This window comes from Alexandromys fortis, unplaced genomic scaffold, assembly GCF_014885135.2.
Source record: "Alexandromys fortis isolate MF-2015 unplaced genomic scaffold, M_Fortis_MF-2015_v1.1 scaffold_201, whole genome shotgun sequence".
Lineage (NCBI taxonomy): Eukaryota > Metazoa > Chordata > Mammalia > Rodentia > Cricetidae > Alexandromys > Alexandromys fortis.
In genome coordinates, this window is record NW_026068087.1 from 865,830 (window position 1) to 883,736 (window position 17,907).

The following is a 17,907-nucleotide window of genomic DNA, read 5'->3' on the forward strand; positions in this document are numbered from 1 at the left end:
ATTCCAAGAACATAATAAACTCCATATCATAGTCAACAGCACCCTCGACTTCCAGGATTTTGCAACTGAAAGTAACATTTATATTACCTAGTTCCCAAAGAAAGCTTCTCATTGTACAGACAAAGAAAAAACACTAACTAGGCAAATAATAGTAACTCTACCTGTGGGGCTTCTCTTACCACAACTTGATATGCCATGTTTTGTGGATAATCACGGGAGACCTGCCCCTTTCTGAACAGTGGATGAGGTAGAGAGGGGAGGGGCAATGGGAGAGAAGGAAAACTTTGGTTGGGACACAAATAAGTAAGTAAGTAAATAAATAAATAAATAAAGCACTAGCATTGACACCCTTTACACTTTGAAATTCAAATTCTTTATTTAAGGTGTCCTTGTTCATAAGCACAAATTTCTTTACACAAAATATGGTGAGGTTTTTAAATTATTGCTTTAAGATCCTCTTCAACTAGTGATCTTGCCTACGGACAAGAACTCCTTTTCTGTATTAGACCCATCTATTTATCCTCACTTTCCTGCTCCGACCATTAGTACCTTCCAACTTCATTTTCTAGACTATGCTCTTCTTTGATAGCTCACTTGACTTCTATTTCATCCACAAAGATAAAACCTGGCAAGGAATTTAACTTGTGCTAATCATTCTTCAAGTCAGTGGATACTGAGCATTTTCTAATTACATCCAATCAATGCGGGACTAATTATAACTATGCAGACTAAAACTTATTTGATACTGAAATTCTTGTGTCAATTTTGTTGTTGTTGTTGATTCTGTTTCCATTCTTTGACTTGGTAACATTACGGTTTTTTTTTATTTTCTAAGTTCTCACATAAATATATTCAAAGACAATTATTCAATGAGTATACTAAGAACAGGGTTGGCATTCTAATGTCTGAGAAAAGGCAGCTGGGTTAAAATGATCCACTGTGTCAAATACTAATTTGAAAGTACAAAAGTACACAGTTTTATGAAATAAATTATTGGTGCAGAGGCAAATGTTTGGGAAACCTTTGCTTTTCATAAAGGGAACCAATGATATATTAAAGTGAGCCGTAGTTGAACTGTGCATCAAAGTTTCAGAGAAATGCCCAAGAAAACAATGCCAAACTCAGAATTCCTTATATTTTAAATTTTGTTCTTACTTTATGATTTATAGACTTTTAAGATTCATTTTTACTTCGTAAGATTTGCCTCAGTTTACTATTTGTGAAACAGAAAAATGAGCACTCTCTTAGGATGAATGCAAAGACAGCTCACACAAGGACCATCCTTAGCAGTTTACTATCTGTGAAATAGAAAAATAATGAGCACTCTCTTGGGATGAATGCAAAGACAGCTCAAACAAGGACCATCCTAGGGCCAAAGCCACTGCATCTCTGGCCTCCATAACTTTCTTTTTACTTAAAAAATATTTTAGCTATTTGAAAATTTTGCACGCTGTGATTTGATTAAATTTAACACCCTTAAATCCATCCTCCTTCCCTACCCAACTGTTAAAGAACGAACCAAAACAACAAAAATCCAAGTTTAACTTATACTGACCATATAAATTAGACTGTGGTAGACCTACAAGAGGCCACACCCTTAAAGCAAACTGAGTCTGTTTCCTGGAAGCCATCAATTCCCAACATCTCATCAGTTATGTGTGCGATTTTGAGCACATTTTCCCTCTACATGCTGAGAATCTGTCCGCCTTGTGCTTGCGCCTTGTGCTTGCGCAGGTCTGTGGATACTGCCTAAGTTCTATATACAATGTCCTTGCTTTATCTAGAAAGTATTTCATTGTAGCCATCCACTCCTCCGCTCTTACCCTCTTTCTACCTGCTCTTTCTCAATGATCCCTGAGACCTGGGGGAAGGCACGTGAAACAGAAGTCCATTTGGGACTCAGCCGTGGCTTCTTGTTCTCTTCATGGCCATTTGTGAGTCTCTCTGGTAATCAACATCTGTTGCAAAATGTGTCTTTGGTGGGTGATGATAGGTGCATGGATATGTGGGTATAATGATAAGTTTTTAGTAGTCAGCTTTATCCATTTACCAGAATAATAGTGGTAAGTTCTCTCCTATGTCTACTGATGATCTTTCTAGCTATAGGTTCTTGGCCTCAATAACAATGCTAAATACGGGTTTAGTCCTGTGGAGACGACCTTAAACCCAATCAGAAAGGGGTTGGTTTCTCTTGACATTTATAGCACTGTTGTATGTATGTCTTGCCATATCTGGTATGGTAGCTTGCAGTGTGTTGCTAGGTAAGACTGATGACTGCATTTCTCCTCTGGTAACGCACATAGCGCCCTCCAGCACTGTGAAAGGAATAAAGCCTTCATGTCTGTGCCAGAATCACTCCTCCATGTTCTACGACTCAAGGGTGTGACGTCTGTACCAAGTTTTTGAGGGCAACAAAGAACATTAGCAATATTCCATAATGTTAAGGAGTCTATGGGACCTCAGTGATAAAAATATATATTATTTATATTCATATTTATTCATTGGCCTTTGGTACCCATTGTAGGGTAACCCAATTCAAAATCTCTCTCCTGCTCCCTCTCTTTCTGTCTGTATGTGTATATTCTATGTGTGTATATAATTAAGTATTTATTAGTTGAATCTAAGGGAGCTGAAGCTCAATTATTCTCCACGTAGTTTACACATAGGTAGAACTATGATACCAACGTCCCTTGTGAAAGTGAATTTTAGGAGGAAGTTGTACTAGATTAATCACAAAATAAAGGTGGTATCTCAAAAGAAAGGCAAGCAATTATGATAGATACTAATAAGAATGTGTACATGAGGTTTGTGTGGAAAATTCTAGGTAAGATGATGTCAGCCTACGGTGTCTTGGAGAGCCCAGGGCAGCTATTTCAACTGTTTTTTATTAAATATATGTGTGTATATATGTTAAGAAGTTTCTACAGTAATTTTCCATATGACTTTTCCAAAAGGCATTAGCATTAGTTATCCCTCTGCATGTCTTCCCTCTCATCCGCCACCACATTATCCCTTCCCATTCCTTACTCCCCTTTAGCTTCTATCCCACTGTTTTACCCAGGGCTGTGATAGCACAGACGACTGAAAAACAAGACTTTATGAAGCTAAAAAGCCTCTGTGTAGGAGACAATTCCATCTGTCAGGTGAAGAATAAGAAACCACCTTTACCAGCATACATCGGCAGAGGGATAGGAACTAGAATATACAAGGGGGAGAAAACTAAGCATTAAGAAACAACCCAAATTTTAAAAATGAGGCATGGAACTAAATAGTGAATTCTCAAAATATGAGATACAAATGTCTAAGAGACATTTTGTTTTCATGTTCAACATCCCAAACATCAGGGAAATGCTTGTTAAAACTACTTTGAGATTCCATCTGATATGTTGAGAAAGCCCTTTCCTGAGCCTACAGGTTGAAGCATTTCCCCTGTACTCTATCAGATGCAGTGTATCGGGTTTTATGTTGTATGCCTTGATTCATTCTGAGTGTTAGGAAGGGTGAGGGAAAAGGTTTTAGTTTCATTTTTCTATGTGTGGCTACACAATTCTTCTCCCATGTTGCTTAAAGGAAGAGCTACACTGCATTTGCATTTTAATAAATAAAGCTTGCCTGAAGTTGCAGCATTGATCAGCCTTAGAGATCAGGCAGCGGTGACACACACCTTTTAATCTAAGTAGCCACACTAGTTTGCCATAGAAACCTGTGGTAGTGGTGCACGCCTTTAATCTCAGCCCTGGAGAGGATTATAAAACAGGAAGAGACAGCAGACACAGGGTCATTCTGAGATTCCTGAAGGCAGGATCACCATTTCGAGCTGAGGTAGAGATAAGAGCCAGTGGCTGGCTGTTTTGCTTTTCTGTCGTTCAGGTAATCGTGCTACATTTAACTCTATATATCCTTGCCTTAATAAAAACATTACAGATATTAAATGTCTGTAAATGCATGGTTATGGATTGATTATGAGCCTCAAACAGTTTATCCTCTCATGACCATCTTTCTAGATAGTCGCAATATATTCCACATTTTTATCAATAAAAGCAATTCTAGTAGCCTAACTCTAATCATTATAAAGTTACTACAAATTTTCAACTAGTAAGAATCGCATTTTTCCTATCTTCATTTTGTTCATGATCCATACACAACAAAATGAAGACCAGAGACATGAGGTAAAAGTTAACAGCCCTTCCCAACAGTCTCAGGGTTAGGCAGGTGCACACACACACACCCCTTTCCTGGGAGGAGAGAACGAGTTTCCCATCCACCACACAGTCAACACCGACAGTCACTGGGTAAGTAAGAGGTCTAGGTATTCTTTAACTATACAATGTACTCAGTAAAAGAGAAATACTGAGCTGGGCAGTGGTGGCACACACCTTTAATCCCAGCACTTGGGAGGCAGAGGCAGGCGGATCTCTGTGAGTTCGAGGCCAGCTCGGTCTACAAGAGTTAGTTCCAGGACAGGCTCCAAAACCACAGAGAAACCCTGTCTCAAAAAACCAACCAAACAGACAAACAAAAAAATAGAAATATTGTTTAAAGAAAATTTAAAACTAGTAAATGTATTGAGCTTTTAAAAATTAAAAAAAAATCATGTTCTGACTAAAGGCAAAATTTATTATCAGAAAAAAAAAACTGAAAGTATTTATAAAGTTCTTTGGCAAATATTGAAAACGTATAATTTATCACAGGAGTGGAAGCAGCTGTTAACATTTTATACTGTATGTAATAAATCATACTTTAACAATACTGCAATTATCTAAAGTTTACAGTCACTCGTGTGATTTTAGTACAAAACGCTCCAATTAGAATCGTGTGTCCGTGAACTTCCCACATATTTCAGCATTTCCGACCTTCCACAGAATCTGTCCATCAGCACTACTGTAAAGTCTGTCAACCCTGGAGAAGGCAGTCGCGGTCTCCTCTTAGGTGACAGAGTCGATCTCTGCACTCTGCTTCCTTTTCTTCTTCTTTTTCTTATGGTCACTCTGATAGCCACTGGAGTCACTGGCTTGGAGAGCAGGGTCCTGCTCTTCCTGGTGCCTTTTCTTCTTCTTTTTCTTCTTCCTTGGCTCTTCCTCACAGAGGTCATTCACAGAATCTCCACACAGTAGGTCTGTTTCTTCCCTTGGCGTGACGTCTGCACAATCTGCTAGCTCCGGGACACCGTTGGCTGCTGCATCTGCTTCTGTGTCTTTCTTCTTCTTCTTTTTCTTCTTTGAAATTTTTTCAGCAACCTCTTCAATGCCAGTTTCTGCTATGTCTTCAGAAACTACAGAGCTCTTAAGCTGCAAACTGTAAATGAGCAGATTTTAAAAATATTAACAGCGATAATCAAAAAGACAGGAAAAATGAGGCCAAGACAATTTCAAGAGCCTGTTTTTTGGCATAACAAAGGAACATAAGGTAGTTGGTGTGGCTCTAATTCCAAGAGTCCTGTCTTGTTATTAATCAGGCCACTGAGATATCTATGAGTTGTCAATGTTGAGCTCAATGGTAAAATCACCCAGCTCCTGTGTGATCTTTGCTTTCTCCCCTAGGGCAGGCGGCCTCCAACTGAGGATCCTCTGTCCAAGCCTTCAGAACACTGGGATTACTGGCACATGCTACTACACCTGGCCCAAATTTAACAAAAACAAAAATGTTAATTTTTTTCCTTTTACTGAACTTCTACAGAAGCTCAAACACAGCTTCAGACTTTGGGGATGGTTAAGAAAATCCTGGCTATTAAACAATAAATCCAGGTGAATTAACTAACCCAGGGACATTTGATAAGGAAGTGTGTACTTCTGGTATACACCAAAACAAGAGTCTGCTGTTTATTGTTGCAATTGTCACACACTAACCTTGTGGCATTTAGTTTTCCCCGAATGCAGAAGACTCCCGCAGAATCTGAGTCTAAGCGAAATACATCAAATTCCAGCTCATCCCCTACATTTATCTCCAAGGTCTGCCACTCCTCATAGGACATCTGCTCAGGTTTAGGGATAGAGGCATTAAAACACCCATGCACTAGACAGCCAATGTGACTAGAGGAGACTTTATTAACTGTGCCCTGTAGAGGAGAGAAAAGAAAGAATCAACATCAACTGTGTAATTCTGAAACTCACCTTCAGAAGAGAAAATACCGGATTAATGGTATATTTTCATATCATAAGTTTATTAAAAAAAATCTAACAACTTATTAAGTCATAGCAAAGCATAATTTTAGAAAACTTAGAAACTTTAAACTTTATTAAATATAAGCAACAACTAAGCCAGTTCCGCCTTAATCTAAGGCGTGGTGGGGATGGGGATGGACAAAGGAGCCTGAGTTCCCACTGCAGGATCTCGGAGCAGACAACGCTATGACCACACTCAAGTCAGGGGACTGCACCGTGATGGCATGTATAATATGTGAAAATGCATCATGATGGCATATGTAATATGTGAAAATGCACCGTGATGGCATATGTAATATGTGAAAAGCACAGGCAAGAAGTTTACAAGTGGGTACAGATTAGCATTTCTCTAAACAGACTGAACTTCAAAGCACACAATTCCATAGTTTACTAATTCACATTAACATGATATAAAGTTTTATTACGTTTATTCTTTATCAACCCGGAACACAGATTCTTGACTAAATCAAAAAAAGTAAGGTACTATATGACTTTAAGACTTAAGAAGGTAGCTTTGCATGAAATTTAGTTTCTACTCTCCTTCAGGAATCAACGTGCACGAAGTATATGAATGAAAACCCCACAATATTTTTTAAAGACGCATTTTCTGAAACACAGAACATAAAATAAGGTGACCGTGCATGCTTGCTTATCTGTCCTGACCAGGTATCTGATGGTCTCTCTAAACAAACCACGGTAAAGTGAGAAAATGAAGTATTTATTTCTCAACATTTAGAGGGAGAGACAGAGGGAGAGGGAGCGAGCGAGAGAGAACAAGGTATCAAGTTTTAGACTCAAAGAAAGGAATCTTATATGCACACAGCTAAATGAGGAACCAATCTGAAAAGAATACTTGCTTCAGGGGTCCATATCTCCTATGGCTGCTAAGACAGTTTAGTCACCACAGAGGATGACCTGAACTGGATCCCCATGACCCAAGTGCTGAAAGGAGACAACTGACTGCATGCGGTGGCAGGTGCACGCGTGAACAACAAATAGATATAATTTTAAGTTTCTAGCATCTTAGAAAAGGAAACTGGGATCAATGGCTACCAGGAACTGCTGTGAACAGTGAGGATTAGGAAGGAGGTAGTGCACAGGAAACTCCAGGCAGGCCAAGTATTCTGTACGGTGTTGAACAGACAGGACAGTAAATCTGTGAAAACCTAAGGGATGTAAGCTTGAAGACTGGACTCTAATTTAAGCTTTGGACAAAGCTGGTAGCCGATTAAGGTTCTCTGGCAATCCTCCCTACAGATGGCTGCTCATAAACCAGACCACCAAATGAGAATAAAGGGATCAGCGAACTGACTAGTGGGTGAGCTTACTTTAAACCTTGTGCTAAGCCCGTCACAGTGAAGCTCAGTGCTAGTACCCCCAGAAGTGAGCTGCTGAAACTATGCCCAACAGGCAGCCAAGAGAAAGCTTCAGTACTTCTAATTCAACCACAGCCGGCAAATGAAGAGCAAGACATGAACGCCAGCAGAGCCCTCAGAACCCAGTGACAGGCCTGGGTGTGTCTATGAGACGGTTTCCAAAAAGACTAACAAACTATGAAAACAGCCCCGAATAGGAGCAGAACCAGGGCCAGGGCCCAGAGAGAACAAAAGGAGAAAAACAGAATCTAGTTAGGTACCAGTGTTCCCTTCTCTGCTTCTTGGCCCAGCAGGATGAAAACTGCCCCGACATCCATGCCAGGAAAAGCAGGAGCCGAACAAAATCTCTCCTCCCTCAAGCTGTTTCTGTTAACTACTTTATCATAGCAACAAGAAAACGACTCAAAACCCCACCTACAACAGTGAAAACAGCAAAAATTACATTCTGGAAAGATGTGAGAGAAAGAACCATACAAGCTCCTGGTGTGAATGTAAACAGACAGACACTATGGATGCAGGATGTACGTTCTTAACAACAAAAGGTAGTGTACCGCCACATGATCGCAACAATCGAGAGAAATAAAATAAACCCAGAGCAGGAACGCCTGTGCACCCACGTTTACATGGCACTGTTCACAATAGCTAAGACACAGACCGAGCTACACGCCTGTCAAGGATGAATGTATAGTTATGGTCTGCAGGCACAGCACAGCACTGTGAAACAAATATCCACACAGAAGGAGGAATTCCTGCAGCGTGAATCACGTTAGAGAAATAAACCAGGCACCCAAAGACCAGTGCAGGTTTTCTTCCCTGGGGACACTAAATTCCATTTTTAAAAGTAACCTGCAAGTAGACTAGTGATTACTAGGGAGTTGGAAGGGCTTAAGGTCAGGGTAGGCGCACAGAGAGAGAAGATCATATCAACAAAGTGAGAACGATGATGTACGTACCATTAACTTCTGCCCTGGCTCAGGGCAGAAAATAACAAAATCTGCTTCAATATTAAGGTGAATGTGTCCTTGGTCATCATAAATATCTCCCAGTTCACCCACAACTCTGATGTTATCATATGCAATAGGGACACCTAAAAGGCTGTTAAAAAAAAAAAAAAGATAATGTTAATCCTTCTTAAAGATAATCTTAGTAATGGTGGCACAAAGCTGAGAGGCAGGGGTATCTCTGAGTTCGAGGTCAGCCTGGTCTATAGAGTGAGTTCCAGGACAGCCAGGGCTACACAGAAAAACCCTGTCTCAAAAAAAGAAATTAAAAAAAAAAAAAAAAGAAAATACAACCCAAAACAAAAAATATAATCACACTGATCTGCTATACCTCCCTGATATACCGGCCAATGCCAGAACATAATGGCAATGGCATCACTAATCTTGTAGGGTATAGGCTAACAATAGCAGATCTTTTTTTTAAAATGGTTCTTCCTCCTGAGGATTTTTTTTATTTTATTGATTTTTATTGAGCTCTACATTTTTCTCTGCTCCCCTCCCTGTCTCTCCCCTCCCCCCTTTAGTCCTCCCCCAAGGTCCCCAAGCTTCCAATTTACTCAGGAGATCTTGTCTTTTTCTACTTCCCATTTAGATTAGATCTATGTAAGTCTCTCTTAGTGTCCGCATTGTTGTCTAAGTTCTCTGGGATTGTGGTTTGTAGGCTGGTTTTCTTTGCTTTATGTTTAAAAACCACCTATGAGTGAGTACATGTGATAATTGTCTTTCTGGGTCTGGATTACCTCACTAAAAATAATGTTTTCTAACTCCATCCATTTTCCTGCAAAATTCAAGATGTTGTTATTTTTTTTCTGCTGTGTAGTACTCCATTATATAAATGTACCACATTTTTCTTATCCATTCTTTGGTCGAGGGGCATTTAGGTTGTTTCCAGGTTCTGGTTATGACAAACAAAGCTGCTATGAACATAGCTGAGTACATGTCCTTGTGGCACAATTGAGCATTCTTTGGATATATACCCAAAAGTGGTATTGCTGGGTCTTGAGGAAAGTGGTTTCCTAATTTTCTGAGAAATCGCCATACTGATATCAAAAGGGGCTTTACCAGCTTGCACTAGCATCAGCAATGCAGAAGTGTTCCCCTTTCCCCACAACCTCTCCAGCATAAGTTGTCATTAGTATTTTTGATCTTGGCCATTCTTACAGGTATAAAATGGAATCTCAGAGTTATCTTGATCTGCATTTCTCTGATGACTAAGGATGTTGAACATTTCCTTAAGTATCTTTCAGTCATTTTAGATTCCTCTGTTGAGAGTTCTCTGTTTAGGTCTGTACTCCATTTTTTTTATTGGATTATGTGATCTTTTGGTGTCCAATTTCTTGAGCTCTTTGTACATTTTAGAGATCAGACTTCTCTGTCTGATGTGGGGTTAATGACGATCTTTTCCCATTCTGTAGGCTGTCGTTTTGTCTTGTTGACTGTGTCCTTTGCTTTACAGAAGCTTTTCAGTTTCAGGAGGTCCCATTTATTAATTGTTTCTCTCAGTGTCTGTGCTGCTGGAATCATATTGATGAAGTGGTTCCCTGTGCCAATACGTTCAAGTGTACTTCCCACTTTCTCTTCTATAAGGTTCAGTGTGGCTGGTTTTATGTTGAGGTCTTTGATCCATTTGGACTTGAGTTTTGTGCATGGAGATAGATATGGATCTATTTTCATTCTTCTACATATTGATATCCAGTTATGCCAGCACCACTTGTTAAATATGCTTTCCTTTTTTCCATTTGATATTTTTTACTTCTTTACATAAGATGAGGTGTTCAAAGATGTGTGATTGATATCTGGGTCTTCTATTCGGTTCCATTGGTCCTCCTGTCTGTTCTAATGCCAATACCAGGCTGTTTTCAGTACTGTACCTCTGTAGCAGAGTTTGAAGTCAGGGATTGTGATGCCTCCAGAAATCCTTTTATTGCACAGGATTGTTTTGGCTATCCTGGGTTTTTTGCTTTTCAAATGAAGTTGAGTACCGTTCTTTCGAGGTCTTTGAACAATTTTGATGGGCAACAATAGCAGATCTTACCAATTACACTTTACCAAAAAATCCCAATGTGTTTGTTAAGTTAAAGCAACTATCAACACGGGTCTTCAGAACTATGCCCTGCAATAAACTGGCACTTTATGTGCTATGTGACTCAGTCACACTAGGAGAAATAGGGGGACGAGGTGAAGGAATGCCTAGGTATTTGTATGAGTGATTATGGGAAATTCTGACATTATCTACCATTACTGAGTTACTATGCCTCACAGAATGCAGAAGGGAAGCATTACTGTTTAATGTTACACCCTGTCATCACCAGAGTCAATGACTTAGTACAGAAAAATACAAAACTAAAGCCTTCTCTAGTAAAAGGAAACGTTAGCGTGCACAACCGTATCACTTGGTTAACAGCCACACTTCACTACTGACCATTTATTATTTACCTCCCACAGCAAACACTTCCTGAAGAAAAGTTCCTGACTCCCAAAGAAACCAACCACTCCTTTCCCATGTGAAAATGAATTACTATTCGAAACCTAGTTTTACTGAATCCATCTCCATTTTTGTTTGGATTTTGTATACAACTTTAGGGTCACAGATGTCGGAAAATGTTTTTTGGCTTCAATTAAGTTTCCAGTACAATCCATCCAGAGTAAGAGAAAGGAGTCTCTCTAACAGATTTCATTTTAGCAAAACAGCACAACTCATAGGGAAGAAACTGTAATAGATACCTAAATAGGAACCCATAGACTCAGAGATCTTCTCAGAAGAGCACTCTCCAAGTTTATAGCTTCTACACGCAGCTTACGTAGGCAGGAGTCATAACATCACTACAGTAATATTAGAGACACTGAAAACGGAACAGAAAGGAAAAGCAAGAAGCAACACCACAAGTGATAGAAAAAGGTCTCTGTGGTTTCCACGAGAAGCCTTCCCTCTACATAATACTCAGAAGTGATTCTCCGTGAGGAGAGCACCACTGTCCCCTAGAAGGCACTTGGGGAAATGTAGCATGTTCATGTTTATCACAGCCAGGAAAGAACAGTTCTGTACATGTGCAAGCAGCCTCTATGCATGATTCTTGATTATAATGATGGGGATAGAATTTACCTTTAAAAATAAGTATATCAAAAGTCATCTGTCAACTTTGCATGCTCTTAAAATACTAAAAAATGCTGGGAATGGGTTAATACTTAAATCCAAGAAGACTGCTTTGTGGTACTTTACCAAGAGTAACTATTTCCTAAAAGCGCTGATAATGTAGACGCAGCATGTGTTACCTGAGTAACTATTTCCTAAAAGCACTGATAATGTAGACACAGCACTGTTACCTGAGTAACTATTTCATAAAAGCACTGATAATGTAGATACAGCATTGTTACCTGAGCTCTAACTGCAAACACCTGAATCAATGCTCACTGTGACTGCATCTCTTATCCAGCATCCATCTTCAGTCTACCCAGGCACTTGCGCTTGATGTCATGGATTAAAAATGTATGTGGCTAGAACACCATGTAAAAATTTTAATTATGTAGGTTTTGTTAACTTTTAAATTTCATTTCAGCATAGTGGACAATGTTTTCATAACAGTAAAGAGAACACTGGAAATTATTGCTTCTAAGAGGACACTAGGTCCCAAAGGATTCACCATCACTAAGGATGCTATGACCACTGAAAGGCTAAAACAACTTGTGCAAACCATAAAACCTCTGAGAAACTACTTAGAGTACCTTACCAAAAGTCATACACTCGAAGAAAGACACTCTAACACTGTATGACTTTTTCTCGTTTATCTTATTAAAAAAAAAAATCAAAACCTCTCAAGTAGCTATCAAGTTCACATGGGAACTTCACCTAGGCTATGTGGGGACATCTAAATCACACTGACGGGATATGCAGCTGGAGCACTTCAGACTTCTCTGGAACTACCAGGAGAGAATGCATTTGGTGTCTTTAAATAACACAAGGATGCCAAACAGAAAACAATGGGCTTTGTTTAGTTTTCTTTTTCCCACAACAGGCTTCTTACAAATTCAACTTAGAAGCTATAATCTGATTAAAGAAAACCACTTCTTTCTCTAAGACAACAGTCCAAAGCTGAAATGGAATTACCACTTTAGAAAGACTGTGCCACTAAGAAAGAAAGGAAGTCTGTCAAATAGGAATATTGGAGAGATGACTTAAGCAAACATGGGAGTCTGGACGTCTCAATTCCTCTCTCTATATGTATGTGTGTATGTATATATGTGTACATATATACATACACACACATATATACACATATATGTGTGTGTATATGTATATATATATATGAGGATCCAGACCTACTGATGCTATGGGATTGCCCACTTGCCCCCAAGTCTGAAAACATAAACTATACAGAATAAATGGTTAATATTATAATACAGTTCCCAACACTTTCAACGTTTTGTCTCTTCCTTACTTTATTAATACTCAGATAACACTGGAATCTAATCTGCACTGAAAAAGCTAGGTTTCTTTTAGCATAACTCATGAGTAATAAGGAAGGGAGGTATCCAGATGGATTTAAGAGCATATTCCATTCTATACGGCTGCATTATCCAACTCTGCTACAGAAATTATCTGTTTCTCATCAGGAATAACAGCTTCTATTATATATCTCTAGACAATTTCCCCTAACGATGAAGGAAGTAATTGGTTAGAATACTAAGTAACATAACCTGTGTTTTCATATTTAATGATCACCTTGTATGTTCTTAAATCTTTCGAACCTTCTAATCATTTTACTTAGCTAATTACAAAAAAAATGATCTCTCTCTATTGCCTCATCCTATTTAAAATATCATCTAATTCAAAATTGCTTCTTAAATTGCAGATTTGGCCACGTCCCAGGGAATGCAGATATTTGCTGCTCCTCTAGAAAAAATGCCAAGTCTCGGCTGGAGGCTAGTAACTGGATAAAGCAACAGGTGTGCTTTAAAAACCAACATCACCGGGCCGGAGAGATAGGTCAGTGGTAAAGAGCACTTGGTGCTCCTGCAAAGGACCCAGGTTCCAGTCCCACCCACTTAGAGGTTCACAACCACCCATAATTCCAATTTCTGAAGATACAATGCCTTCTGACGACTCCAGGCTTGCATTTACAGACAAGTAAGCAAAACACTCATGCACACAAGTAAATCTAATACAACGAAAACAAAAGCAAAACAAAGAAAACAAAAGTAAAACAGAAAGTAAAATATGAGAGAGAGGGAGAGAGAGAGAGAGAGAGAGAGAGAGAGAGAGAGAGAGAGAGAGAGAGAGAAAAACAGCTATGATCAGCGAATGACCCAACATGGTATAAAATAAATAAGTGTAGTTCNGAGAGAGAGAGAGAGAGAGAGAGAGAGAGAGAGAGAGAGAGAGAGAGAGAGAATATAACAGATGAAGGCAGAAGGGGAAAGAATAAAGGCCATTTTCTAAGTCACCCAACCCCCAGCTCACCCCTCCCTCCCCCACCCCTGTCTTTGACACTCCACTTAGGTATCCAGCGGCACTCAATGCGTTTCCCCTGCCATAAGCTTCCCCACGGTTACACACTATGTACAGCCCTCTGGTCCGAGCACACAGCCGGGGTTTACTACCCATCTGTTTATGCCGCTCACTGGCTAAAATGTACCCTCTAACTACGTCCTATTGTGTTGTTCTCAAAAGCTACAAGACTAATTTCACTTCTATGTAACTGAATTTAGGTCTGTCAAATTTTAACAGTTCTCTGGATTTGTCTTACATTTATGTCCCCACAATAGTGCTAAGCTCCCTGAAAGTAGGATCCTACTTTTGTCTTTCTATGCAACTCCCCAAGATGTGCAGACATCCAAGTATGCACTGGCGTTCCAAGAAAGCTGGATTTATTATCCTAGGCAGGCTTGATAGAAATGGGGTGCCCAGAGAAGTAACAGCTTTAGATAATTTCCCTAAGAACAGTCACCACAAGAATCCCCGCAACTCCGAAGTTCCATGGAATCCCTGAAGGACGATGACGTCTCGGGAACCTTTGCCTCGGAACCTCAGAACCTCGTCCCCTTTCGCACCAAATTAATTGTGGAGTACTAGGGTATTATTACTTCTCTTTGAAACTCTGAGATTTAATTCTCAGACTTTTTTTTTCAAGTTACTCTTGAGTATCTTAATATAAATACACTAGTTTTATTTTGTTTATTCGTGTCTAGAGAGCTGAATAAACTTTCTGTTCCTACAAACAAAACTAGGCAAAAGGCGATATTCATCGCGCATTCCCAACTGGGCCGTAGAGAAGAAAACCTCGGGAAATCACCCCAAGCTAACAACAAACCCGCCTATGCCCATGTTTATACGCTGTCTTCCAAGGGGAAGAGAATCTCGTACTGACAGCAAAATTTCACTACTAACGGGAACTCACCCGGAAGTGGCTAAGTGAAATTTTTATAAAGCTCAGCCGACCGCGTCTCTAGACGCCGGGCAGTCCCGGACCCCGCAGTGGGATGCTCTTCGCCCGCGCTCGCACTTGCTGTCAGCTTCCTCCCCAGGGGCTGGGTCCCCTGTTCTCTCCCCCACACCCTGCGGTCCGGACGCAGGGTCCGCGGCGCCGTGGGGTCACCGGGCCGGAGCCCACCCCCACGCGGCGAAGGACGGCGGGCCCGCCGGAGACCGTACCTCTCGGAGTAGCGCAGCAGCTCGGCGTCCAGCTGCTCGCGGATGCCCGTGCGCTTCCGGCTCAGGTAGCGCGGCGACAGCGCGATGTGCCTGCGGTGCGGGCCGGCCACCAGGCACGAGTAGCGGCTGCTCACCAGCGCGCACGCCGCGGCGTAGCTCGGCAGCTCCAGGCAGGGCAGGACCCCGGCCTGAGCCGCCGCGGGCCTCGCCGGGGCCGCCCTGGGCCGCGGAGACTCCCCGCAGCCCGCAGCCATGCGGCTCGACCCGGGCTTCGGCGCGCGCGGTGACGTCACGCGCCCGCCCCGCCTCCGAGCCTGGTGACGTCATCAACCCGAGACCGACCCGACTCCTTCGGGCTGCGTTATGCAGATGTGGCCAGCAGAGGGCAGCTACTCTTTCCCAGGTTTAGGTAAAAATGCAGAGGCGTTGGTACCCATGAAGCATGCGTCAAACCCGGAGACAGATGGAGATTGTTCCCCTCCAGGAAAGTATGCTGTGATGGGGAGAAGTTTGGTTTTATTGATCTGGACTTAAAAAGGCAGAGGGCCAATATAGACTGATTTTTTTTTTAAGCTGTTTCAATGCTGGGCCAAGGTCTAGTAAATTAGTATTCTCTTTGTGTGTGTGTGTTTGGCTTTTTTGCTTTTAGACATTGTCTTTCCGTGGAGCTTTGACGGAATTGAAATTGAAATTCACTGTGTTTAAAGCCACTTGAAACTCATGAGCTGTTTCGTTCTAACTCTTAGAGATCCGCCAGCCTCTGCCTCAGGGGAACTGGGATAAAAGGCATGTGCCACTTTGCCCGGTTAAGTATTTTCTTTATTGGATTTAGAGTGCCCCTTTCCAGTTGCAACGTTGCCTGAAGCTTTTCAATATGGAATAAGAAACATCAGTGGAGTGTATTTCCTCTGGTGAACCCAGTTCTACGCAGCAGGCCACAAATCTCAACCTGAACCACCGCATCTCCCCAGTCTGGTTTCTCTCCTTCTACTGAACCACTGTGAGGGTATCCTGCCATGCTTTTCAACGTGACTGAGCCCAGCTTACCAGCCCCGAGCCTTTTGTTGAACACCCAGACATCAATCAGTTCAGCAGGAGGGCTTGTATTGCTCAAAGCAGAAACCAAGCTCCTTTGGGGAAACTAAACTCTTCCTCTGATTCTTACATCCCCCCCCCCCTTCTTCAGTGACGATCCCTAAGCCTTAGGTGCGGAATTGTGCTGTAGACATAACAGTTTAGACTGGGATCCACAACTCTACCTTTTGGCTGACAGTTTTCTGAAATGGTCTTCATCGGTTGCAGCGTGAAGGTTCCTTGTTGAGAAGTGAGGACTGCACTTAGGTGTGTAAAGACAATATTTAGAGTGTAGTAGTTGCCTGTTTAGCAAAGTGGTAATTGTAGGTTCTCCTCCAAGATCCATGGTATCACAAACCATAATATTGTCTAGATTTCTGTCACTAAGCATGATTTTTGTCGTTCTGGTCATGGTTGTGGTTCATGGGGCATTTTGGTTGTGTAGAACTTGTATGGTGAGTTATTTTGGGGCCAAAATTGTCTCAGAGTCTCTATCATCTTCATAAAGTTATTTTTAAGGTCATTTCCTTCTACCTCACCTGTATTGGGATGTTCAGGTCTTGGTGTGCCATATTGCTCTCGATGTTGTTGAGTGTATTTTTACACTGCTGTCTACCCATCTGGGTTTGGGATAATTATAAGTATGGGTGTTGATTCTTATGATGTCTTTGTTGGCTGGGTCTTTTGTTTCTTTATTGTCTTTTGGCCTGAATGACCAACGCTATGGTAACTGGCTGGTTGTCAGGTCAAGGAGGGTTTTCTCAGCTGAGGTTTGTGGGGGTTTGGGTGCCTAGAGCCAGCATATCATCCACTTCTTCTGGCTGGTGTGCACTTTACTCCTCCCTGTGGGGTCTGTTCCTGCAGCTGGTGTGGGCTGTGCCTGTTCCTGCAGCTGGTGTGGGCTGTGCCTGTTCCTGCAGCTGCTGTGGGCTGTGCCTGTTCCTGCAGCTGGTGTGGGCTGTGCCTGTTCCTGCAGCTGCTGTGGGTTGTGCCTGTTCCTGCAGCTGCTGTGGGCTGTGCCTGTTCCTCCAGCTGGTGTACACTTTACTCCTGCCCGTGGGACCTGTTCCTCCAGCTGGTGTGGGTTGTGCCTGCACCTCTTTATCCAGCTGCTGTGAGTGGCACTTGTGCCTACAGAGCCTGCTGATGTGGCTGGAGAGAGCTCTTCTAATTGGTAGAGGTGGTGCTCTTGCCTCTAGGGGTTGCTGATCTTGCAGGGGATGGTAGGTGAGGGTGGAGGTTGATGGGTTCGGTGGCAGTGGCAGCGGAGTGGCCTGCCTGCAGGACTCTTACCTGTTGGCTGACTGTCCTTCACTGTGGCTTTTAACCAAACTGCTTTACCTCAGAACACCCACACAGCTGTTCTGCTGCAACCAACTTTAAAGTTGTAGGAGCAAAACTATACACTTCATTGTAAACAGGATTTTGCTTTCACTTTAGTAGAAACACGATGCTTTTTCTTTCCAAATTAGCCACTGCATGGTGTTTTCTTCACTCGTGCGACTGTAATCTAAAGATGACGCTGAGTGCTTGCTAAAGTTCCACAGTCTGGTGCTCTGCTCTCTTTCCTTCTCTCCTTTATAACCCTAACCCTAACCAACCCCGGAGCCTGAGCCTAATGTCCTTATGCGACACTACAGTCATGC

At 41.7% G+C, this 17,907-nt stretch overlaps 1 protein-coding gene across 1 annotated transcript; it reads right to left on the bottom strand.

Moving 5' to 3' along the window:
* Window positions 1-350: 350 nt before the first annotated feature.
* Polr1f (RNA polymerase I subunit F) lies at window positions 351-15,483 on the bottom strand. Its single transcript, XM_050122301.1, has 4 exons — window positions 15,188-15,483; window positions 8,491-8,632; window positions 5,847-6,055; window positions 351-5,295 (listed from the first exon to the last, which is right to left on the bottom strand). The coding sequence occupies exons 1-4, from the start codon at window positions 15,439-15,441 to the stop codon at window positions 4,926-4,928; spliced, it is 975 nt and encodes a 324-aa protein (XP_049978258.1). The 5' UTR covers window positions 15,442-15,483; the 3' UTR covers window positions 351-4,925.
* Between the last annotated feature and the right edge of the window lie 2,424 nt (window positions 15,484-17,907).